This window comes from Malurus melanocephalus, unplaced genomic scaffold (assembly GCF_030028575.1).
Source record: "Malurus melanocephalus ecotype Western Australia unplaced genomic scaffold, MMel_1.1 scaffold_212, whole genome shotgun sequence".
Classification (NCBI taxonomy): domain Eukaryota; kingdom Metazoa; phylum Chordata; class Aves; order Passeriformes; family Maluridae; genus Malurus; species Malurus melanocephalus.
The window spans coordinates 1-26,195 of record NW_026623444.1 but is presented as its reverse complement, the minus strand read 5'-3'; the positions used below and the strand labels follow the sequence as shown (position 1 = coordinate 26,195).

At 38.1% G+C, this 26,195-nt stretch overlaps 1 protein-coding gene across 1 annotated transcript in view; it reads left to right on the top strand.

The window, feature by feature from the left end:
• Positions 1-25,682, top strand: part of BRWD1 (bromodomain and WD repeat domain containing 1) — a 42,429-nt gene extending 16,747 nt beyond the window's left edge. Inside the window, exons 20-41 of the mRNA XM_057373991.1 lie at positions 570-660; positions 1,621-1,761; positions 2,923-3,008; positions 3,898-4,093; positions 5,269-5,385; positions 5,480-5,587; positions 5,924-6,048; positions 6,161-6,243; positions 6,589-6,700; positions 9,720-9,781; positions 10,510-10,665; positions 11,265-11,385; positions 12,684-12,809; positions 13,337-13,412; positions 13,896-13,940; positions 14,040-14,186; positions 14,861-15,013; positions 15,285-15,454; positions 16,868-17,103; positions 17,822-18,013; positions 18,465-19,442; positions 21,966-25,682. Coding sequence (XP_057229974.1) covers positions 570-660; positions 1,621-1,761; positions 2,923-3,008; positions 3,898-4,093; positions 5,269-5,385; positions 5,480-5,587; positions 5,924-6,048; positions 6,161-6,243; positions 6,589-6,700; positions 9,720-9,781; positions 10,510-10,665; positions 11,265-11,385; positions 12,684-12,809; positions 13,337-13,412; positions 13,896-13,940; positions 14,040-14,186; positions 14,861-15,013; positions 15,285-15,454; positions 16,868-17,103; positions 17,822-18,013; positions 18,465-19,442; positions 21,966-23,092 — 4,648 coding nt within the window. The 3' untranslated portion in view covers positions 23,093-25,682. The remainder of the gene's footprint in view (positions 1-569; positions 661-1,620; positions 1,762-2,922; positions 3,009-3,897; positions 4,094-5,268; positions 5,386-5,479; positions 5,588-5,923; positions 6,049-6,160; positions 6,244-6,588; positions 6,701-9,719; positions 9,782-10,509; positions 10,666-11,264; positions 11,386-12,683; positions 12,810-13,336; positions 13,413-13,895; positions 13,941-14,039; positions 14,187-14,860; positions 15,014-15,284; positions 15,455-16,867; positions 17,104-17,821; positions 18,014-18,464; positions 19,443-21,965) is intronic.
• The last annotated feature ends 513 nt before the right edge of the window (positions 25,683-26,195 follow it).

Genomic DNA, 26,195 nt, shown 5'->3' with positions numbered 1-26,195 from the left:
ATTGAATGATTTTCTCCTATTTCTATATTTTAAATCATCTTTAAGGCCAGCTAGGTYATCTACATTCTTGCTTTCTCCAAAATAAAAGATACAGGTTGAATTCATTTGCATGGAAGAGTTGGGTGACATGGAGACTTTGGAGGCAATGAGTTAAAATCACTTGAAATGCTAAACTGCTTGCTTTCAAAAGTACTATCAGTATTCATCTGTGAAAAGGGGAATTAATAGCTAAACATTTCATTTTAAAAGCACAACCATAGGTGCTGCCACATCTCTGAAGGTTTTAAGAAGCATTCCCAGTGTTGGGAGGTAGGGTGATTGCAAAGGGAAAAATGTGAATTAAAAATGAAGTTGAACAAGTTGACTATATTTTGATGTTTAGAAGGAAGACTTTCTTAACATCCRTATTTTTCACTCTTACCTAGAAATGATAGGATGGTTTAGAGTTATTAAAGCAACAGTAACATCTGAAATTAAAAATGGTATGGAATTAAWTGTTAGGAATTTTGAGATAGAGATCAGCATTGTCAAAACAGGTGTAGAATTAGATTTTCATTACTTTCTTACAGGAAACAGGAAGAATATCGGATTGCAAAAGGGGAAGAAGAGAGAGATCTTTATGCAACAGAGAAGAAAAAGTCATTTGAGTCACTGGAAAAGGTATGTGGCAGCTCCTAGAAAAGWGAACATTCTGTGCCCAAGGACAAGTGGTGGTGTAGAAAATGAAAGCAGAGGTTASTGTATGGTCTTCCAAGGTCCCTGATGATTCAGCTTCCAGTTATTGCAGCATAAGATGTGATTTTTTTTTATGGATACCTGGAATTCTTTTCGCTTCCAGTCTTGACTGCTTCTGTGTGAGGTATTTGGGAGTARTTTTTTAAAGGCAGGATTACTTTCAGTCCATTCTGGTTTTACTGCAGTTAGAAACAKTTACTGCAGGTCCTGCTAAAGCACTGAGATGCAAGTGAGAGCATTCAAGACCTCGTATTTGAGCAATTGCAGGCTCTACTASTGTTCCCTTGTCATTTTACTTTAGTTGACAATGTGTTTTGTATGGGGAAATTTCTTCAGACTTCCCTCTTTTCAAATGCTTTTTTCATTATCTGTTTTGTGGGAGAGATTGGTGAGAAGGAAACATTGGTTATTGAGCTGTTTTKATAAGATTGTGGGCTGATTTTCTGTGTCTTGTAGTACAAAACAGTTTGTGGACAGAAGAATTCTACTGCATGATCCCCTTTACTGAGGGGAGTTGGRGGTTGAAATAAGATGGTCTTTAAGGTCCCTTCCAACCCAAACYATTCTCTGATTCTAATTGAACAGTATAGGCAGTTAGTGTCTTGATTCTGTAAATGCATTTATCGGGTTGTGTGACTGGAGCTGTCACAATAGTTTACAAAGAGCAATTACTTACAACAACTACTGCATCCTGACTTTGGAACAGCAAATTTTAAACTTTTGGCTTACATGAAAATTGTTTCTTGTGAAAGGGATTTTTAACATAATGAGGCTGCTCCAGTTTTTGGGTTCAGCAGTGCTTTTAGCCACCCTTACATCCTCATAAAAGTTTGCCACATAAATATTGTTGTTTAACTCCTGTTCTTCTCCTTCTTTATAAATTAGAGTGACTCTGAGTCTTCATTAATCCAATCCAAGCGTAGACTGCATAGACGGAAATATTCCAACTACCGAACACGGAGTAACATTGAACAGCTGGAGTCTTCTGAGGAGGAAAGGGGTAACTGCTTTGGCTTAATAGAGCAGGTGAGTTCTCTTCCGAGTTTGAATTTTAGATGTGTTTTGCTGTTTTTCTGTAAAAACCTTCCAAATTTTTGCGCATGTCTGGAAGTAGAAATTTTGAAGGTTCTTGYTAAAGTGATTCTTCCACAGGATCTGTTCTTTTTGGCTTGGGGTGACACAAGACTTTGCCATGGGTAGCAGGAGTTTTGGGTGTCATGATAGCAGGCTCTGTAAAAGGGTGGTAGGACTGCTTGGACTGCCTTTGTCTTACCTTGCCCACAAAAAAATAGTTTTGAACTGGGAAAGGGGGAAGTGGAAGGAGTGGAGATGCTCAGACTTGTTGGACCAGTCACTAACATATGGAAAAATAGTTAACAAAAAGGGGGCTGTTCAGCTGAGGAAATCTTGCAAGTAAGATGAGGAATAACATTCCTTGGAAACTGACCTGCCTTTCCTTGCCTCTGAAGAATTTCAGTGTGGCTAAAAACATTAAATTGAAAGGTTCAGTGAGTATTGTCCATCTACATCATGTATGAACAGGTTTTAGAGATAGGACTGCGAGCTTTGTTACTGTGAAAATGGCAATCAGTTGGACTGATTCAAACACTTGAAGCTACAATAGAAAACACCATGAGATTTCAAGTTCTTTTTTTATTTTTGCTTGACAGCATATTACTTGACATATAAGCCATGCGTCATCCTGAGTCATTTCAGTTATGAAAAACAAAATTTAAAACATGATACTAATGCAAATGAGTTGATCAGCAACAATCAAGAATTACATCAAAATATATCATCACTTTAGTATCTCTACTGTTTAGTGTTGCATTTAAATACATTCATGAATACACCAATTAGTATTTGATCAATCCATTGATATTAAAATGAGGAAAAAACTTCCCACCTGATTCTATAACTAATCAAAAAAATCATAGCAGTGACAGAATATCCCCTTGTTGTGTGTGGAGGGGAGATGTGATTGTTGTTACTGATGTATTCCTTTTGCAATGTAAATTACTCCATCAATCAGATTTCATTATGTGTTTTATATGACCTAATTATTTTTATTTCCATTTTAACAGCTTTTTACTAAACTTCATTTTAATTTGATAATATGGACAGCATGTTGTTAAGTTTCAAGCACTAAAACATGGTTTTGGCTTGACTTTGTTTTTTTTAATTTAGGAAGCTGAAGAAAGTGAGGGCTCTGGTTCATCTGATGAAGAGGAAGAATGGAGAAGTGACAAAAAAAGCAATAGTAATAGTTCTAGGTAAAGTGAAAAAACACATCCCGTAATGAGCTTTACTTGAATTTTGACAAATTAAAAGTTGTATGAAAGCTCTGTCATGCTTCAGATATAATCATATGATAATAACAATATGAATAATGATCATATAGGTATAATTCATATACTTTACTGACACATTGTATTGTTTTTTACTGGTCCATTTTACCAAAACATTTTTGTTCTTTAATGGAACTCCCAACTCCTTTGCTTTTTTTGCTAGATGGCAAAGAGAGATGAGAGTCTGGAATATTTTTATAGTGTGTTTTGTTCTGGTTTTTGAGGGCTGAAAAACTTCATTAGGAAAACTTGTTTCCCAATTTCATTCTGAAATTTTTTTGGTTGGATTTCTTTTTCCTTGCTCTTAAAAAAAAATTGAAAAATCTTAGTTTTTCAGTTTATAGTTTTATGTAGAACTGTATAGATAAGTTTTTAATCACTTTATTGTGACTTTTTTGTTATTTTTTCATATTTCTGTAGTACCAGAAATAAAAAATACTAAAAAGCACATATGTAGCTGTGAGATTTGCGTAACTATAAAGTATTTAGGCAGTGTTTGGCTTATGAGTTCCTTAGGGAGGTCTCCAGGGAGGTCTCTGGATTAGTCCAGAATTCCATTACACAGCTTGCTTGAATAAAGTTACTGATTTTAAAATTACCCAGACTTCAATTGTTTGAAGAAATGTGCTTTGAATTACTGGATTCTCCCAAAAATTCATGTTAAACTTCAAGTGAATTAATAGTTACAAGTCAAAGTAATTTTGAAGTTGTTTTCAAAACCAGTTGGTATCTACTGATGTTTTTCTAAGAGAGTTCAGTATTCTGCAGCAGTGACAGCTTGGTTCTTTGTGTTTCCCCTGTTTTCTGTGGACAGTGATTCCTCAAGCAGATACTCTGATTGGATCGCGGATGCCGGGATCAACCTGCAGCCCCCCGTGAGGACCTCACGGAGGAAAGCGGTCAGGTACTGCAGCACCTCTGAGGATGAGGTGTCAGCAGAGAAATCTTCTCCTCCCAAGAGAAGAAGGAGGAAAAGGAGGAAAAAACCCAAACCAAAAAAGCAGGAGGAGGTACAAATTTCTTTCCTCCTACTCAGTCTTTCAGGATTTCTCTTTTAGGCTTCTTCATTAGGAACTGTTAAAAAAATTATTACTGACAGTAGACAAAGATCTTGCTGTCACTGCACACAGGGTACGTAAAATTTGATCCCTCCCAGTGTGAGGGATCTGCTGATTTGTAGGGAAGAACCTGCATTCCAAGTGAAGGCACTTTTGATTTTCCATATAAAACGGGTTCTCAAATTTGCTGATGTTAAAGGGGAAATGTGTTTATTAAATATCAGTACTGAGTATCAGACTTTTTCCAAGGACATGGAGTGATTAGAACAAGGGGGAATGGCCTTAAACTGAAGGAGGCCAGGGTTAGATAGATTAGGGAGAAATTCTTGACTCTCAGAGTGGCGAGGCACTGGGACATGTCCAGAGAAGCTGTGGCTGCCCCATCCCTGGGAGTGTCCAAGGCCAGGTTAGACAGGGCTTGGAGCAACTTCGTCTAGTGGAAGGWGTCCCTGACTATGGCAGAGGACTGGAACAAGATGATCTTTAAAGTCTCTTCAAACCCAAACCATTTTATGACTCTATAACTTTGTTACACTGGTTTGTGTGKTTTTTTTATCTATTGTAATACTTAAGGGACACAGTCACTGCGTTGATATTGGCCATTTACACTTTGAATTTTTAGTTTTTTATAAGTTACAGTAATTACTATTTTTTAAGCTACTGAAATTTTAATGTTAATTTAAATAATTACCTTTTTTAGTTACAATAGCTACTGTTTGTTGTTTTCTACCGTAAAGGAGCAGACAAATTATTTTTATGCCTGGCATAATTTTGATACATTTATTATGTTTTYCTCTCCTTCTTTTTATTTTTGTCCAAGTAGAGTCAAATAGTTTTTTGCAGCTTGATTAATTTTTAATTGGATACTGAGACTCATCTAAATTATAAAACTTTCTGCTACGATCTGCATAATAATAACTTGCTCACTCAAATCTCCAGATAGGGAAAGAATGTTTAGTTTTAGAATTACAAATACAGTTACAACTCAAGCAAAGCCTAGGAGAATTTTTGCTGATACTCTTTGGAAATGCTCTAGATTAGTCCTTTGTAAGTTAAGCTGTTGTCTGCCAAATTRAAATGGAATGAGTTGTTTTGAGTTCATGTCCATTATGTCTGATTTTGTGAAGGCTGATGCTGCAGCACAACCATTAAACTTGGAATTGTCTTATGACTGGCACCCTCCAGTTTGGATCACAGACACRGCTCTCCGAAGGTCCCCGTTTGTCCCTCAGATGGGTGACGAGGTAGGAATGTGGATTAAAACCTTGCAATGTTTGTTATAGTTGCCAAATGCAGGAAAACATTCACTGTTTGGGGCTTGTTGGGGTGTTTTTTTAGGTGATATATTTCCGACAAGGGCACGAAGCTTACATTGAAGCAGTGAGAAGAAATAACATTTATGAACTGAATCCACACAAGGAGCCYTGGAGAAAAGTGGTGCTTAGGGTAGGTGTGCACTGAAGGTTCTGTGGGTTCAATATGAGAAGTTTGTGACTGAAGGGTTTTATTTCTGTTTGCAAMATGTGGATTTGTGAAGTTACTAATTTTTCTCTATGGGGAAAATTTCTGCAATTACCAGGCTGTCTCCAGCGTTTTCTATGGGAAACCCAAATTAAGAACCTATGTTAAAATCCTAAGTCTGACAGACTATCTTCTATTGAAATCTCAAATCTMATTTCAGTATTTTGCATGTGGGTACAATTGGTTAATCATGGTAAACTCATAGCWCTGTGCATGGTCCTTAAGATAAAACTTGCTGAAGCTGTTTGTTCTTACCTGTAGGATCAGGAATTGGTAAAAATTGTTGGAATCAGATACGAAGTTGGTCCTCCCACGTTGTGTTGCCTCAAGCTTGCCTTTATAGATCACGCCACTGGAAAACACACAGACAAATCATTTTCCATCAGGTATGTGCAGCTTTAGTTTCTTGAAAAGTATTTAAGAATATGTTTCTCTTTCATCTTCTTCCTAAAGCCCTGAAGCACATGTGAATAATGATTTTTTTTTTTTTTTACCCAGATACCATGACATGCCAGATGTTATCGACTTCCTTATCTTACGTCAGTTCTACGATGAAGCCCGGCAGAGGAACTGGCAGGCCTGTAYGTGTTTGCTGAGTGTTGGACTAAACAATTTTGAAATCACAAATGTGTCCTTGGCTAATTGCTGTCTGTAAGGTCAGAGGGTTTTCTGGTAGGGAWGAGTTGGAAATTCGAATCTTGGGGRGATTGCAGGAGATGTAAATACAGTYACCCARRTATCAAGTATCAAGACTTCTGTTCCTTCTTTCATTTTRAAGCTGAATAACAGACTTACACGTCAGTGCGTCCAGAACTTTTAATTATGGAGTGAAATCTAGCACTACATTTATCAAAGGTTTTCCTGATTGTCTGTGACAGCCACACAGTTAAATACTTCTCTTAGCAGAATGTCTGTGTTTGCTGCAGCTGACAGGTTCCGTTCCATTATTGACGATGCCTGGTGGTTTGGGACCGTGTTGGGTCAGGAACCTTATCAGCCTCAGTATCCAGACAGTCACTTCCAGTGTTACAGTGTCAAGTAAGTACAAGAAGATTTTATTTCCAATGTTATTAGTGTGTCTTGCCTCTCACACAACTGCCTCATTGGTATGAGAATGTATAAATTGCTCACTTATTTCTTGTATTGTCACTTCTTAATGTTTTTGAGTTGCTGTTCTAGCACAATGTGAATACATGATAACTTGTGGCAACTTGTTAATGAATAGCAATATGGTAAAAGAAGTTGTTGACCTCTTCACATTTCCTCTAATGATGAATGCTGGATGTCTTCCACAAAGCAAACAACGCAGTTTTCAGTGAACATTGATAGTTGGTTTGGGGGTGTTGAATCTGTTCTATGGTTGCTGATATCAAGGTCCTTACATTCTCAAGTCCTCACACTTGTGTCTCTCACATTGCTCACCCTTTTTGATATCAACAAAGAGGCCTTCACATGAAGAAGAGGAATAGTAAACAAAGATATCTCTGGACTTCAGTGTTCAGAATCATGGTATTGAACTTGTTCTACCCTGTCCAAGCTGCTTGGAGTAAAGTCAGAATAGTTTGGGTTGGAAGAGRCCKTTAACATCATCTTGTTCAGACCCCCTGCCGTGTCTGATCTGGCCTTGGACATTTCCAGGGATGGGGCAGCCACAGCTTCTCTGGCCTCTCGTGCCTCACCACTCTCAGAGTCAAAATTCCCATGTAGTATCTAATCTAATCCTTCAGTTTAAGGCCATTCCCCATGTCCTTCACTTCATGCCCTTGTGAAAAGTACCTCTTCAGCCTTCTTGTCATCTCCTTTAGGCACGGAAAAAATAGTTTTGGGATTTTGATTGGTTTAGATTCCCCCAGCCAAGGGAGGACTGTGAGGAGAACAAACAGTKAATATTTGATATTCCTATTTCCATCATGCCCAGAGATTGTTCCCATGTCTTTTACGGTGCATTTAACAGTCACAGTGTCATTGTTTGAGGGATTTTTAATTTCTTTTTCACTCAGGTACTTTTGAACCTGTTGCTCACCATGAAGAAGGGAAATATTTATACCAAATAGACAATCCTGTGAGACCTACAAGATTGTGTTACATATTTAGTTCCTTGTGTCATCTACTTGTCTTCTCTCTTACTGMTTTTCTTTGGTGGGAAGGTGGAAGTAACTTCCAGACTGAAGTTCTTGCCTGTTACCTTCCCTTCYATATTCCATCCATTCCATGTGTTTTCTATGTACCACAATTGTTCCTTAGGAGCAGGTTTAGTAGGCTTTGGTTATTTTCTTGGCCAGTTCCAAATCACATTTCCAGTTATGAACAAAAGCCTGGTGCCAATTTCCTGGGCTTCTTTCTTCTGGGAGGCCTAAAGGGTATTTCAATATTTTARTGCACGAGACTAACAGAAAAGTCTTGAGCTGCTTTGAAGAGCTTAATCACTGAACAGGGGAAGAATGCTGTGCTCTGTAAGACCTTGTCCAAAGGAACTTTATTCTACTTGGTTTCACAAACAGCTCTTCTAGAGCCGAATCCTAAGGATATGTGTATGAAAATATCTGGAATGTTTGATAGCTCAATTTGGGTTTTTTGACTTGGCCATGCTCTTTTTGTCACATACTTAATCAYGTTAAATTATCACTATTACTGTTGYAAAGAAAATAATTAAAGATAATTTTCAATTTTTTTTTGTTATTTTATTGGCTATACAATAATAAGCATTTGTGTAGAAGCAGCTTGGTATTGTGAAGTTGCATTACCTGGATGAATGGAACTTAAGCAGAATTTAGTGGAGCTTAAGCTGTAGTTAACTGTATTTATAAAGTCTCATATGCAAAATTAAGTAGTTTATCCATTTGTGAATACCTAGAACTTGTGAAATRTATTGCACAATAACTGGGGAGGAGAAGTGAGGAGATGAACTCTGTTAGTTCATAAAGATCAAATAGACTGAATGTGATAGATCCAAGTTTTCCTGAGACATTGGGAAATCCAAACGAAAGGAGAGCTGCTCTTGCCTGAGCAGGGGTTTGGTTATAAAATACTTTGAGCATGATCATTTCAGTTTCCAATTGGTTTGAAATAAATGCGCAGGAGGCATTGGACTAAATTTCTGAGTTTATTAAGGAGTCAGAAGTAGATGCAGGAATTTGGAGAACTCTGACAGGAAACTTCTGGCAAAGCTACAAAGCTCTGGAGGGAAATTGATAAACTGCAAACTGATCTATTTATTGYTGGTATGTGCCTGTAAAAAGAATAATATTGGGAGCATAACCCAGCTATAGGTAAGATCCAGAGCTGCATCTCTGCGGTGTGGTTCTGCCTCTCTGGACACTGAGGTGTGRCGCTAATCCAGTGAGACATTTCTTATCTTTGAAACAGCAAAATTCATTAGTTTTTTATGTGGTTTTAAAAACATGTAAAAATCTGCTCAAATGTGGTGGGATTTGGAGAGATCTCAGGGTGATGTTCACACCTTATAGTATCAGACTGAATATACAGATTTATCARTATCGGTAGCTCTTGTGTTTGCTTTTGCTTTGTCTTGGACCCTAATTAACCTCAGTTTCTTCATTTTATATTTATTATTTTCTTTGTCTTAATGTCCTCTGCCTCACAAATTGAGATGCTAACAATACGAAATTCCACATTGTTCTCCCTTAAGCCATGGATTTGCACAACTCCTATTGTGATCAGCAAAAAAAAATGCTTTCCTGTGTTTTTTCTCAGATCTCCCTCTTGTTAGCTCACTTTTCCTAATGTGCAGCGTATTTTTCTTCTTCATCGTCTTGATATAAGCTTTGTGAAATAGATTTATGTATTGGTTAGTTGTACAGAGCCAAAATCAGGAGCACAATTTTATTCTGAAATATGTTATGAAAAACATCTCMTTTTCCTGATTGGAAACCAATACTTTTGTTTGTATATGTCTATACACTATTTTGTCGCTACCTAAAAATAACTGTAATTTAAATGTGCTTGTAGTTGAGATTTAAATATGCTCTGAGGGAATATTTATGAGTCAAGATAAATTATTTCAATTATTGCTTTATGTTTTTACTTGGTGGATCAGATGGGACAACGGTGAAATTGAAAAGCTGAGCCCATGGGACATGGAACCAGTCCCTGATAATGGTAGGTAGATATGCTTCAATAGAACAGCTGWATGTGCTTTTCCCTTTTTCCAGTTCCTTTGTTTCACACCGTAGTGTACCTGAGGTGATTCCTGTCTTAAAGATCACTGTGGATTCATATTTAGTGAAATAATTTGAATACCTGTATTTTTTCCTTTTGCATCTTCCAGAGCAATTTTGAAAAAAAATACCTTAAATGTGTAGCTCTGGCTTATGGGATACCTGCTACTTCCAAATGTCAAATTTCARAAAGTATCCCAAGTTTCAAACTGAATTTGTTGTAATATATTACAATACAAGAGGGTGTGAGAAGAATAGATATAATTCCCAGTCAGCACATAGTTTAAAACCAACAATTTATAAATTGCTTTCTGGTCAAATCCAAATTATCTGTAAATGGAACAGCTGGATTCCTGGTTTGTCTTATCAATTCACTTTGCCAGTGCTTGACAGTACCAGCTGGGTGGAGGGAAAAATGTTTGGGAGACAGTGAGAGAATAGTTATTGAATTAGCTGTGACAAAGATAATAAATTGAATTCAGAATTGCAGAAAAAGAGAAGAAAGTATGTTTTGCTATTTGTGTACATTTTGTGTAGTTTCTTTACCATAGTCTCTGTTTTAAACTCCAAAGCAGGAATTCTTTGTCAGTTWCAAGCATACAATTATTTAATAAGTGTGAGTACTTTCCAGTTTGTTTCGTTCTCACTTCTTCAATTTACTCTCTTCAGTTGATCAGCCTGAAGAATTAGGAGCGAGTGTCTCAGTGACTTTAGAAGAGGTGGAGAAGCTTCTCTACAAACCCCAGGAAGGGGAGTGGGGGATGAAATCCCGTGATGAGGCCTGTGAACGGATTATCCGTGGTATTGATCAGCTCATGACTCTTGGTGAGTGGGATCTGAGCTTTAGGTAGTTTTCTCCTAATGTTCCATTTATAAACAGGTCCTGGAATACCCATGGCATCCTTTAAAAGTTCCTTGTGATAAAGTACTTGAATGTGATAAAGTACTTGAATGATCCTGTGCAGTTCTTTCTGTTTGAGATCTGTATAATTTTCTGTATCATTGGTTTTATAACACTCAGCTCACTTACCATGTGCCGACTGGCTTTGAAATAAAATCCCAGAACCAATTGGGTTGAGAGGGACCTTAAAGCTCATCCAGTCATGGCCAGGGACACCTCCCACTGTCCCAGGCTGCTCTCAGCCCCAATGTCCRGCCTGGCCTTGGGCACTCAAAGGGATCCAGGGGCAGCCACAGCTTCTCTGGGCACCCTGTGCCAGGGCCTGCCCACCCTCCCAGGGAACAATTCCTGCCCAATATCCCATCTGGCCCTGCCCTCYGGCACTGGGAAGCCATTCTCCCTTGTCCTGGCAGTACATCTTTGTARTCTCTCTCATCCCATTCCTTTTGGCTCCTTCAATCACTGGGAGGCCAGAAATTAGCTCAAACAGTGAAGTCTTTCTGCTCTTGCTGTTTTTTACCAGACATCTCAGCAGCTTTTGCTGGCCCCGTGGACCTGTGCACGTACCCCAAGTACTGCACCGTGATCGCGTATCCCACAGACCTCAACACCATCCGCACCAGGCTGGCCAACAGGTTCTACAGGTCAGTGCTGCCAGGGGAACAAGGGAGAAGTTCATTTTGGGGCTCTTTTCAGAATTACAATAAACTCTGATATTCTTTCTCAGAGATATTTGCTACTTGAAATCACCAAATATTAAAAAGAAAACCCTGAAGCTGCTTCAGTGCTGATGACAATTCAGATTTTGAAGTGCTGGTTACTTTGAACTTAAAGAAGGTTAAGCTCTTACTATTTTCAGAAATGAGCTTAAGCACAAGAAGTGAATTGTTAAATATTASCAGCAGCATTTTAAATGATTAAAACTTAGAGAACGGAAAGAGTGAGTTTAGTGGTGACAAAGTTCTGATTTGCTGGATGTGCTGCATATCCATAGCTCAAAATAAATATATTCTCCATCTGGACCTGCATTCAGTGTGTCTGTAAATACAGTGAAGAGTCATTAATAGTGATTTTTCTCCTGTATAAGGTGGAAAAAAGGCCTTGGGGAATAATTTGAAATTCTGCAGGTGAAGAACTGCAAACTTGGGATAACTCTGCTTCCCACTTGTCAGGAATTGGAAAAATGAGTTGTAAAAATGAAATGACACATTTGTGCCAGCTCATTTCTATCACATTATAATTCCAGTTTGTAGCAGTTTCTTAAATCTGTTATTTTACAAAAAGCACTGCTCTGCATGGTCAGTTGGCCTCAAAGCAAGATCTGAGGGAACACAGAAAGGAATATCATAGCTGAGATGTCTTTAAAAATGTAATTAGACCAAGTTGTTGTCACTCCTTTTGAATTGCTTGTGCTTTGTATTTATTAATTAAAAATTTTGCAAGTATGACTCAACTTGTGTTCTGTTTCTCAGAGCTTTGTRACAAGCAGCTTCTGATATTTCCAGAATAAATGTGATAACTGAAAGTAGTGATTAAGTAGTMCTTTTCCCTCTCCTTTTGAATGAATGAAATGTAAGCTTTTTTAAAAGTGCATGTGTTTTTAAAGATACAGGGAATCCACGGTCTTTGGGGTAATGTCAGTGGTATTTTGTGATTCAGTGGTAACAAATGCTAGTGCTTACTTGGCATTAACTGAATTTGTATCACAAACTTGCTGAGGATGAGTTATCAATAATGATTGGGACATGAGTGATGGAAGATGTGCATTGTTGGTTTTGCTTCCCCRAGTTTTCCATGTGAAGGAAAAGTCTGAGACTCCTCTAGTGGGACATAATACAAAGGACATCTAAATCTAATACAGACAGAAAATTAAAAAGATGTGATTTTTGCTGGTTTGCAACTTTACTTTAGTGTTAAAGGTGCAATATTTTYTGATTTTAAGGAGGATCTCAGCGTTGGTTTGGGAAGTCAGATACATTGAAAGCAATGCCAGAACCTTCAATGAGCCTGGGAGTGCTATTGCCAGAGCTGCAAAAAAAATMACGACCCAGCTCTTAAAGTTCATCAAGTAAGTGGCATTTTAATCTAAATAGTTCTGTGCTCTAAACCATGGAGAGTCAAAACAGCTTAATATCCCTCTGTGGTGAGTCCTGCTTTGACTGTGTTCAGTGCATTCTTAAGGACAGGTGTATAATTCCATTTTAGTGTTACCTTAAATACTGAAATGTTCAGTTTAGAGTAATTTTAACCTTTTCTCTGCTATTATAGWCCCAAAATGTCACTTGACATTGAATATGTTGAGTAGCTCACCTTGTAAAATGTAACTTCTGGGCTGTCCTGTGTAGAAGTTCCTGTTGTAGCTGTCTGATTTAATTCACTGAGAGGTTTATTTTGAAACGAGTGAGTGTGGGCAGCTTTCCTGCAGCTGGACAGGAAATCTCCTTTCAAAACCCTAATCCTGATTTTTAAACGCCAATTAATACTTAGTTACTGTCTTTGCTTTTACATGTAGCATTTGATTGTGGCTGAGTTYGTTTTAGGAAAAAAAGGCTCTGCTTTTGCTCTTCCAGTAACAGAGGTTTATTTGCATTGCAGTGATCAGGACTGTACAAACATTTTTGAATTATGTAGCACAACAGATGATGAACAAGATTGYCATGATGCTGATCTGGTAAGTTTGTTTTTTTGTGGAAAATTTCAGTAATTTATTGTTGCAAGAAAATGCCACCAACCTTCAAATATTGTTGGCAAAATTGCTGAATTGTTGACATAGCTAATACAAATATTGAATATATTAGGGRTTTTAAATAAATGTTTTGTGTCATTCATTATCAGTGAATTGCATTACTGATAATATTTAGTTACTGAAGTTCAAAGCTGTTGGGTAATTTCTAATTGCAGTTTTTGATGGCAGTTTTTCCTTTTCTCAAACCACTGAAGATTCCAGAGTCCAGCTTTTGTCCTCTAGAAYATTGCTTTCCAAGTCTCCCAGGTGCTCTGTTGTAATTTGTTTTGTGCTCATCTTTTGTCTCTTTGAAAGAATTAAGAAAAAAACATAATTTTATCACCGTCTCAAATCTAATGAACACTTTTACCACCCATCACCAATTTTTTCCTACCTTATTTTTAAGATTATTTATTTTATTTTGTGCAGGATGATGAAAAATGTGTTCCGAGAACATCATACAGAAGAAGAAAAGTGAGTTGGCCAGTCTTTACCTTATATCCCAAATCAGGTTGATTTTTTTTTCTTGCTATATTTCAGTAAGTAACATCCTAACATTTTTTTTTTTCCAAGGGACGAGGCTTAAAAAAAGGAAAAAGCCTGAAAAGTGGTTATGATGAAAACTGTTGGAAGAAGCAGTGTATGGAACTGGTGAATTTAATYTTCCAGTGTGAGGATTCTGAACCTTTCAGGCAGCCAGTTGATTTGGATCAATATCCTGTAAGTTATTCCTGGTGACCTTGATATAATAYTTTTTTCTTGCTGTCTTACTGTCCCTTGAAGGGAAATAATTTTACATAAATCTGTATTTTCTTAATTAAAAGTAATTTCCTGAGCGTCTAAAATCTGTTTGCTGAGCCTGAGCTATGAATTTGACGTTTTCCCTCTTTTAGCTGTTCGTGGTATTTTTATCTACCCCTTCAGTCCTTTTTTTTTTGTGTAAAAACCCAGTGAACTGTATTTAAAGGAAAAAACTTTWACAGCACATTACTTTCCCTGGTGACTTCACATTTTGAGTAGGAGTCTCACTGCAGGCTTTAAAAATGTGTTTAAGGTTCTCTAAAAAACATGAAAAGGAGAGAAAGAAAGATTGTGGTGTTTTGGTGGGGTTTGATTTGTGGGTTTTGTGTGGTTGCTTTGTTTTGGGGCTTTTTTGGCTGTCCTTTTACACCAGATCAGTTGTTTCTCATAGTAAAATTCATGGGATAATGAAAAGGAGGTTTTAAATCAACCTGTCTCAGCAAAAGTGTTGCTGTGGTGCTTTTCTTTCTACTGCTGGTGAAGATAATTTGTGTTAAATTTTAGCTACTCCTAAATGACAGAAACAAAATTCAGAAGTGTCTTTTTCCTTTATACTTTCACAGGCATCTTTTTTCATATGTTTTTTTTTATAGGATTACAGACATATTATAGACACTCCAATGGATTTTGGTACAGTGAAGGAAACTCTGGAAGCTGGAAATTATGACACTCCAATGGAACTGTGCAAAGATATAAGACTGATATTTAGTAATGCAAAATCTTATACTCCAAACAAAAAGTCAAAGGTAGCTGTTAATATTTGGGGGTTTGCCAATGTCTTAATGAAATTAAATTTTACTTTGCAATTTGTTTATCAGTATTTTTGGTAAAGCTGCTGGTTGTATAGATAGTGGGGATAAATATGACAAAAATACTAAAATGTTTATTTCTTGTTTATTTAATGTTACATAGCACTGCAAGTGCTTTTTCTATTGCTTTTCWATGTATTTTTAATATTAGAAATGTTAGTCTTGGATCAAAGGCTCTGTTTTTAATATAAACCACTTCCTTACCTAGATTTATAGTATGACCTTGAGGCTGTCAGCACTATTTGAAGAGAAAATCAGAAGAATTGTTTCAGATTTCAAAAATGGTCAGAAACAGAATGAAAAGCTACGGAGAAACCAGAGGTACAGAAGAAGATTTAATAATCAAAGCTCAGTGCAGCAGCCSACCAAAATGCTCAGGTAACCAAACTATGAATGTATAAAGATCTATCTCAGCTGACAGTTGCTCATATTGACTCTTACAGTTAGTTTGTGAAGGGGAGAATAATTGGTTTATTAAATTGTTCGATAACTTCATTGAAACTTCCTGTAATTTGTATGCAATAGGAAAAACATGCCCAAAAGAAATAGGAGCTTTTTTTGTGGTRTGAAACTGAAATATAAAGGGACAGRGGARTAGAAAGGCTGGGGGTTTTGRCTTTRGTTTTCTAAATRTATTTGAGTCAGAAAATCAATATTTAATTTAACTGACATAATGAGGAATGAAACAAATATTTACTTGCTGGATATATCACATAGGTTAAGATCTGCATAAATTACATATTTTATCCTGTTTAGAATTGCCTGTGGAATTTCTRGAAGCTGTCATTTGCTGTAGCATTCAGCTGGGAACTGAATTTGCCTTTTCTCTTTTGAAGGCAAACAAACTTTTGGCGCAGTTACTGTTTGACAAGATTAAYTTGTTAATTAATTCATAATTTGCATGTGGGATCAAGTGGGACAAAAGCTAAATGTGGTGAATTACAGAAAGTGAGTTTTTYCCCTTTCTGCTACTGTCCAGTCATCCTTTAGCAGGGAAAGGATGGGAGTAAGAGTTCTACGAGAAAAAATCTAATTTCAGGGGGATTACTTTTATACTTTAGAATAAGCATACACTAAGGCAGAAATTGTCTTTCAAATCTCACTTATGCTCATATCTGGGGAATTGTGTGTGACTGTTTGCAGGGCAGTGAGGCACAGCAGAAGTGAGGGTTGGGATAACAGCATCTTGTGCACCTGGATGAATGTCTGAAAACCTGCAGTGTTAAGGAAAAACTRGCAAAATAGTTTTATAGGTGGAAATAATTGACTTAGCAGGATGGCAGGTAGCATTCAAGCACTTGTAGTAAGGAAGAGTCAAATTGGTGAGGTTTTCTTTATTTCAACCACTGAACTGCCTGTAAGTTCCACCTTCTGTGTATCTTGGGAACTCATATTATTGTGGAATAATGATAATCTGCATTGCATTTAGTTGGGAATAATAGGCTGATGTGCTATTATAGAGAGGCTGAGAATCCAACAGGAATTGAGGCTGCTGCTGCAGTTCCGAAGTGAAAATATCAGGACATAGACTATCTAGAGAACATCCACCATTAAATTCTCTGTTTCTCAGGGCAGAGAAAGATTGTCTCCTCTTGTATAACTTCACTAGGAATGCAGACTGTTACTTGGAAGTACTTCATGTTAATCCTTATTGGGGTTAAAATTGTCCCACACCACTTTAGCTCATAAATCCAGTTACCTTCCCAGAAATACAAAATTGTATTAAATGTTAAAATACATAATTGCTTTTTTTACAACCTGTGTTGCTTTTACTCCTTTTACTCTCAGTAGAAATCTGAAGCAGAAACCAATAAARTCTCAGGCCGAACTTGAATCTGAGCAGGAAGATTCTTTTCCTCAGCCTACCTCAAGCAGAGCTGCCTGTGTCRCAAGCCATAAACCCAACGCTGGCACCTACAACCAGAGTTCCTCGGGAGAATCCTCGGATTCCACCTGCCTGGCACCCTTTGAGAGGAATGGAAAAGCCAGATCCACAACACTAACTAATTGTTCTGCTTTATCATCAGGTCAGAATTTAAAATGGCTGTAATTTGCATTTGTTAGATGAGTTTTGCATTTTTAACMCRGAATTTTTTACACAAGGTTTGGGGRTTTTGTGTGAYGCAGAATTTYGTGTGTATTACTGGATTTTGGATGCTTACTGTATTATTTACAGTGAATGTTTTAAAATTGCTTTGAAATCATGGAGAATACAGTAAATCTGTTAATTAAGAAATGTGTCGATAGGAAAGCATAGAGTATTTTATGATTAATACTATATAAAATATGGGTTATATGCCYATGTATGTATATATATGTTAGATAAAAATTGTCATCCAAAATTAGCAAATGACAAGTTCTTTGAGACAAAAATTTTCCTGTCTTTCCCCTAAACCTCACCTTGACAAAAATTTGACTTATTTCAAAGAATAAGAATGCAAGTCCTGGTAAAATGCTAGAATATGTTCTGTGTTGGGGTTTTTTTAAACATGCTTTTCACTTATACTCTTATTTGAAAAGAGCTGACTTTATTTGAAACATAAATACATSTTAAAGAAGCTTCTTGTTATTGAACACTGCATGAATATGGATTTTGTTGAGTTTGATCCCTTTAAGATATTCAGGCATGAGAAGGCATTTTAAGATGAAGTGAGGAAATTCTGAAGATTTCCAGGATCAGCAAAATGTAGCTTTTAACTGGAAGCTGTTTAGAATTCTAATTGCCAATCACTGTTTTTTTAACAGAGAGTGAAATAGAAGGTTCTGTGGCTTCTTCATCTACTTCCTCTTCATCTTCATCCTCCACAAGYAGCTCAGAAGAGAGCAAAGGGTGCTCTGTGGCTCCTGTGTCACCTCCCCTGCACAACGGGGTGTGCAGGAGAAACCGCAGCAATCGCAGGGTGACTCGAAATCGAGCTGCACAGAGGAAACAGACAGGTAGGGCTGGAGGAGTTTCTTGTGAACAGCAAAACAATTGCATATTTATATATATATATATATATATAATTAAGTGTAGTTAGTATTTTTTGCATCATTTTATAGATACGATACTCTTTTTTTATTGGTAGTTTTAAAGCTCTCAAATACTACACTAAATTTATAAATTTTATTCTTTTTCGTGACTTAGGGAAGAGGGCAGAAACCAAGAGCCTGGTGAGAGGCAATGACTTGCAACGTTTCATATCAAGAAAAAAGCAGTAATTTATAAAGAAGTTCTAATTTTCACAAAACCAGAATGAATCTGAAATTTAGGACAGCAAAAGCACATGATTATCATTAGGAATATATTTCATGCATTGTGTGTTTGGGGTGAATCTGTCCCAGTTTTGACAAGACTTCAAAGCTGCTATTTTATATTTAAGACATTAATTTCTGTTTTCTTTTACAGGAGCACTTCTTCAGGAGAATGGGAATACAAGGAAAGCAGTCAGGAAAAAATTATATGGAAGTGACTCTGAAAATACTTCTGTGGTGACATCTGAGTCGCTCAGCAACAGCACTGGCAGGCACAGGAAAACCCCTCGCAGGAGTGCTGCTGTGGCTGCCAATAAATTGAGGCTGATGAGCGATGTGGAGGAAGAGGTTTCAAGCTCAGAAAGTATCGGGATATGCAGGAACAGGAAGCTGCCTCACCGCAACGCCTCGGCCGCTGCCAGGAGAATGCTGCTGGAGGGATCCGAGGATGAGCCAGGCTTAAAGTCTGAGAGTGACAAGGAAATAGAAGAGCAGCTCACCAAGAGGAAAGCTCTTTCTCAGCCTGGCTCCTCTGCTTCACGAAGGAAATTTGTCAGTGAATCTGAGAACGGAACCTCGGATTCTGAGCCTGACACGCAGACGAAGCAGAAGAGCTGGCAGGCCAATGGTCACAAACAGCTCCAGGGCCCCATCTACTCTCTGGCTCCCAAAGTGAAAAGTCCGACCTTAGACTTTTCAGAGGAGGACTCCAAAAGCCATGATTCTGAGAATGGGAGCAGCCACAAAGTTTCTGATCAGTCAAYGTCTGCACATGTTAAGCCTGCGGTGAGCAACTCTGAGGATGAGGTGGACTCTGAGTCGGACAGGTGGAATGACAGGAAAGTCTCTGGGCTGCCGCTTGCTCCTCCTTTAAAAAAAGCAAAAGTCTTGAGTGATTTAGAGGACACAGCAGAATCTGAAACAGAAGCCAGAGAGGAGGAGAAGAGTTTTGTGTGGGAGAGCTTGGTGCCCACTCAGATTGTAAGGCGTTCCAAAGCTGGAGCTGCCACCAGCTTCCATCAGTCTTCTGATTTGGACTCAGAGAGCGATTCCAATAACAGCAATTACTGTGAAACTTCTGCAAAAGCAAAGATGAGGAAGAGAAAAGGAAAAACAAAAATCGTTAGAAAAGGTAACATTTTGCAAGTTAATTCCTCTATTTCTTAATACTGAATAGATGATAGAGAAAATCTCCAAGGCAGCAGTGTTCTCTCACTTTGTCCTGCTCCTTGTTTTGAGAATTTCAGTAACCAAAACRCTCTGGTTTGCAGTTCTGTTACCTCATCTTCATTTCCTATTGAGATTTGGTATGCTTAAGCAGGTTTATAACTGTTATTTTTAGTTTGAAGTAACTATTGTTTATCAAAATGAATTTGATGGAAAGTTGTTATATTCTCATGTCCATGGTGTGCACCAGAACCTGCAATTTGATTTGACTTTGAGATTTTATTCTGTCAGTGATGTGTAGGGTCCTTAGRACAGAGAGGCACTTTGCAGGAGCACGATTTACCATTCCACTTGTTTCAGAAAGTTGWATTCTTGGATTTTTGATTTTATTCTGTTGTTTGATCTATCACTCAAATCTTTGCATGATGGCTGACACACGATWTAGAGAGTTGTTTTGGTTTGGGGTTTTTTTTAAGCTTATGAGAATGATGCTGATGTTTATTAAATGAGGTAATGTACACTGTACTTTCATATAATTAGGGAATTGGTCCTGATTTGGAATTTGGGAGACTATTCAGAGGTTGGTATTTCTTAATATAATCCTTCCAAACCTGTCATTGTGCTTTAAGAATCTTGAGAGGAGAATTAATGTCTCTAACAGYGAAATCTGTCTTGACAGTTTTCCACAAGCATTATTTTATACCAAGTTCTTCGTTTTAGTACATATATAAGGGCATATTTGTAGAGTTTATATTTTCAAGTAAATTCATGTTTTTATATGTTTATATATCTATTTTATATATGTAACTATATATGTATATACAACATACATATATACAACATTGCACAATTAACCAGCTGACCAATTTATGTGGAAGCTTTGCTTTTATTATTTTTTAAATATATATATAATATAAATAACATATCTATTTTGATATATAAAACATAGTCTTTATATAGTTCTGTAAGGTGTATTATGTTATAAATAATATATATTATGGATAGGTAGTATTTAGCATGGGGTTTTAAATATTAGAAAATACTTAAAGCAAAATTTTCAGATAAATTGTGTCAATACTCTGTGGACTGTAGTGCCCCCTGCAGCTGAGCTGATTGGAGCTAAGGCTGGATTTTCCTATCTGGTATTCCAGGTTTGGAGTTTGGCCTGAACTCCAGGACACCTTGATGAGCAAGATATCCACATCTTTGTCTTTTTTAAAAGCTCTCCCAGTTTCTGTGGTTTAATACTCCTTCTTTCTGCCTGTGCCAGCTGTTTTTGTACCTTTGCAGTTTTTAATTCTGGATATTCAGCGGGGAATTTCAATACATTTTATTGTAGGTCTGTTCCAAATTTAAGTTCTCATTCGCAAAATATCATTTTTATATTCTGACAGTGTTGCAGAAAGTCTGGACCCCTTTATTCTTTAGCCTTGTGTTCCAGCTACKTAATAATAGGACAGTATGTAATAAAAGATTTAGCTCCTCGTTTTTTTAGTCTGTGAATTAGTTCACTTTTTCTACAGCATTTTGCAGCATTCAGCAGAAATGTAATGTGCTTTGGCCATAAAATCACATAATGCAACTCCTACAAATAGTAATTTTCATGTATAATTTCTGGAAAGTGTCAACAAAGAAAGGAATGTGATTTTCCTTTGAAAACATAAAAGTAGGAATATACTTGAATGGAACATAAAAGGATTTACATTGAAATAAGGACCAGATTGGTATATAAAGAGACTGTTAATATTGGTATTTAAGCTGGACATTGGAATTTATGTCCCGTAACTTGCCCTTTTTTTTTTAATTTACTTCAAGAACTTCTGATTTTTTCTTTATTCATATGTATTGATAATTGTTCTATTTAGATGAGAAACACTGATCTTCATCGCATCATTTACATGGTTTAGACTGAGTATCTTTTTAAAACCCAACATAAGAAGCAAATTTTATATTAAATAAAAACTACTGAATGAAAGATTCACTGTTAGCAGCAATTTGAGCGTTAAAGTCACTAAGGAGCTGAAGGCTTTCGATGTTCTCCACCTGAAACCATCTAAAATTGTGAAATTTTTGTCTACATAAAAAATAGGATAAAAAAAGTCTAAAATGTGTAATTAATGTTGCACATTTTATTCTAGTAAGAGAATTCTAATGTCATAAGTAGGAATAATATGACTGTATTTGTTTGCTAAGTTAGGTAATTTGTAATTTCTGAACTAATTAACAGGGTGATGCTAAAGAACAGGGTGATGCTCCTTTGAGATAATGAAAAGGTTTGAAAGTGACAGTCTTAAGAGTAAAAGTATCCCTGGGATAGTGATGGTATTTCTAGTAAAGAATTGAGAAAAATTGCACTTAACAGTTGAAATAAAAATAAAATTCAGTGTTTTTGTGTATTTCATTAAAGATGGCAGCATTTGAGCATAATAAACTAATTATTTCAAGAATGCAAGACATTAAAAAGAACTTTTAACTCTTTCTTTTGTAGAACCAGCATCAGAGGAGGCTGGCCAAAGTGCCAAAGTGCTGCGGAGCAGGACGTGCATCATCAACTACAAGAAACACATCAAGCTGGCCAACGTGACAGAGAAGAAGAACCCCCGCAGATGTGCCACGCTGGCAGCCAATAAGATTAAGATAATGAGTGATGCAAAGGAGGAATTATCCAGCTCAGAAAGTGTTTACCCAGTCAAAAAGAACAGGAAGCAGCTCCAGGGCAGYGTGTCCTCAGCCTGCAGGAAGAAGCTGTTTGACAGCTCGGAGGTGGAGGCTTGTTCCAAGTCTGAAAATGAGAGAGAGCAGGTTTCTGGCAGGAAAAGGYTTTCCTGCCCTGAGTCTTCTGTTTCTAAAAGGAAATATATTATTGAGTCTGAGAATGAAAGGACTGACTCGGAAACAGAGACTCAGAAGCAGAGTGATAACCACAAGCAGCCACACAAAACCCTCTGTGCTGCAGCTCTGAATAACCTTGACTACGAGTCCTCGGAGGAGAATTCCACAAACCACAGGGTAGAAAATGGGGGGAACTGGGGAGTTTCTAGGCTGGCATCTTCAGCCCACAACCATTGTACGAGTAACTCAGAAGAGGAGGGGGATTCTGATTTAGCTAAACTTGAAATTAAAAATACCAGAGTAGCAGCAAATAAAAAATCCAGAGCTTCTTTCAAGAGATCAAAACTGTTGGATGACTTCAAAGAAACAGCAGAATCTGAAACTGGGGGGAAGAAAGAGAAAAGCTTTGTGTCCAAGGATATGGAAGCACCTGGGACTGCAGGAACCTCCAAAGCCAACTTCAACTGTTTCTTGGCCTCGGACTCTGGAACTGATAACACCATCTGCAGCGACGCCGCGGAAACGAGGAAGCGCAAGAGGAAATCCAAACCCAGCAGGAAAGAAATCCCCAACCTCAACTCACTGAAGCCTTCCAGGAGAGTGCAGCGGAGGAAACGGCGGAAAGGCAGCCAGGAGCAGGACTCGGAGGACACGGAGTACGGCGAGTGCAGGCGGGCCAAGCGGCGCTCCAAGATCCGCACGCGCAACGGTGGCAGGCGGACTGTGCGCTACAACGACGACGACGATGACAGAGCCCTCGAGGATGCCGAGTGCGACACGTAACCTTAACAAAAGGAAAGCCAGCCCATCTATTTTTTTCTTTTTTTTCTTTTTTTTTTTTTTTTAATGGTAATAGCACTAGAACTCCTGATGGATGCTGGCTCTTCTTTGTCCTACATTTCAGGGAATATATTTATATTTTTCTATGAAAAAGTTATGAATGTGATTAGATTATGACTTTCTCCTTTTCATATTTTGACTTGCACTTGCCTGCCCATGTAGCAGCATTTAGCACAGATGCCAAAATGTGCCTCATTATAGGGGCAATTTTTTGTCTTTACTGGTATTTTATTACATATAAACAAGAGTTAAAAAATGTTAAAACACTGCAAACAGGTTAATAGCAGTATGTTGAGTATTATTGTTATGGGTGCTGCAATGAAATACTACCTAGGTCATGCAACATTCAAGAACAGATTTCAAACATCTCTAATGCTGTACGAAATCATCTACAGTAGTAACAGGCTTCTAAATAATAGTACACACTCTAAAAACCTGGTGGATGCAAGCATTGCATCAAAAGAGGAATGAAAAGGCTGACAGAACTTCACAACTTGATTCAGTGCAGATGTTAAATGTTCTGTACTCGCATTGCAGACAAGCAGTTACCAGTGAAGAAGTTTATTTGCCAATTCCAGAGGCTTTGGTGAAGAGAGGGTTCTGCTGACAGGTAGTACATCATTAATGTGACTTCTATACTGTAAACTTTAAGATTATGAAATGCAGGTGAACTCTTGGGCCTAAGGGTTTTTGTGTGTTTTCTTTATAAAATAGAAAAACAAACAAAACACTTGTTCTGTTTTCTTTATGCGTGGAAAGCTTGAGGTGCAGGATTCTGACATTCCAGACCTTTGTTTGCTACGTTCTGTTGTTCCTCCATATTTAAAGTGTTTGAATGTTGGATTTCCCATTGATTAAACCTTACCAGTTTATGAGCATTGCAGTACATCTCCTGTTTTCACAATGTTTGAGGTGGCTCTTGTTGACAAGAAAGAAAATTTCTCCAGGAAAATGCAGAACTTCCTGGTTGAAGACATAACAGCAAAAACACGCAGCAACTCTAAATTCTTAGTTTTACCTGGAATTGTGCTGGTGGGAGCCCCAGTGACTGCTGCCCCCAGCCCAACACCAGGGAATCTTTGCTGCTTTCCCACTCCAGATGTCCTCCTCTGCTCTGCAGTTTCCCTTTCTCACAGCTGGGAAAACTTGCTGATTCCTGATTTTACCATTCAATAGAAGATGTGGCAGAATATCYGATTTATCCTAACCAGCTCATTCAAAATAAAATAGCAAGTTTGGGGATTGATTTTTCYAGCAGATTGGACTGGTAGTGGGATCTGGAAGGGTTTGGGGCTATAAAAATATAGTRTGGCTGCACAACCCCAGTGAATAAAGACAGAACTACTTGTACAAATGGAAGTGTGTCATGGGAAAGGGAGGTGGCATCAGTGAGAGCTATTTCAACACCCCCACTGACATTGYATTTACCATGACTTTACTATCCAGGATAGAGATATTGAGAAATACCTTTTTTTTTTCTTAAAACTTCAATATGAAGTCCAAAAATAATTTAAATCATTCTTCTCCCAGGAAATTTTATTTACAGCATAGCCTTTAATAGGACGCAGCAGAGTTTTGTAAATTCAAGATTATTGTTCATCTGGATTCTTTATTTATCACTGTTATGTTTAGTGATAAAACTTGAAGGTGGCTTTATGTTATCTTTTAGGGGCAAATTTTGTTGAAAGATGGCAAGTCCACTATTTTTTTATGTTTTCTATAAACTTCATTGTTTAGCAGCTGCTTATGYTCAGTCTTCTCTGGAGTCCAACCTCCAATTTGGGAATAACTAAAGTGAACGTGGAGAGTTCTTACTGATGTTCAGTTTGAATAGCTAAAATTTGGCTGCTAGGTTTATATTTCTAATCTAGGCTTAGTTTCACAAAGCTGGTTTTCTTTGTCACCCTTCTTCAGATTCTGTATTCTGTAACTTTGCACTCACACATGCGTTTGTGGTGATCCCCGAGAGCTGGAGAAGGTTCTGGCCTCTGCATCTGCAGATCCCAGAGGAAATCACTGCCTTAGGGACCCTAATATTTTATTTTCTAAGCAAAGCATGTACTGGTCTATATTTCCTGATTTTGTACAGGTTCCAGAGAGCCAGTGGGAAGAGAAATTATTGAACTGGAAAGCTATTTTTTTTCTTCACCCTTTGAGAGTTTATTTATTTTTAATTTATTTAAAGGAGCATGCTGACTCTTACAGAAATAGTTCTTTTCAGCCTCACAGAAGGAAMTCCTTTGACCTTCCTTTATGTGAGCACTCTGGGTTTGGTCTAGCTGTACTCAGGGAAGTAGTAGACCTGTAAAAGTAGGATCTGTATTTAATGTGATTTTGCGGGAGTGTTTTGGTTTGTTTTAAAGCAGGACTTGAATCTGGGACAGTGATCAGGCAGCATTAACAGAGGGAAACATTTAAAGTGCAGGACAGAGTCATAAAGGAATTAATTTGTCTAGTGTTAAAGGCTTTGATGATGTACATGTGTTAGTGGACCAAAGTAAAACTATACATACACCTGGAATGTCACTGTGCTCTTACTTGGTTCAGCCAAGGGATGGGTCCTGCCCTGGGGTCACACCAACACCATGGAGCTCCAGGCTGGGCAGAGGGGCTGGAAAGCTGGGAAAGGGCCTGGGGGGCTGGGACAGGGGCTGGACASGAGCCCAGGGGTGMCCAGGGGGGCAAGAGGCCACCGGGGCCTGGGCTGGATCAGGAATTGTGTGTCCAGCAGGAGCAGGGCAGGGATTGTCCCTCTGGGCTGGGCAGCGAGAGGCCCCTCCAGGGCTGGCTCCAGCTGTGGGTCCTGCAGGAGAGCCCTGGAGGGGCTGGAGCGTGTCCAGGGCAGGGAGCGGAGCTGGGAAGGGGCTGGAGCCCCAGGAGCGGCTGAGGGAGCTGGGAAAGGGGCTCAGCCTGGAGCAAAGGAGGCTCCGGGGGGACCTTGTGGCTCTGCACAACTCCCTGACAGGAGGGGGCAGCCGGGGGGGGTCGGGCTCTGTTCCCAGGGAACAGGGACAGGAGGAGAGGGAACAGCCTTGGCAGGGACTGC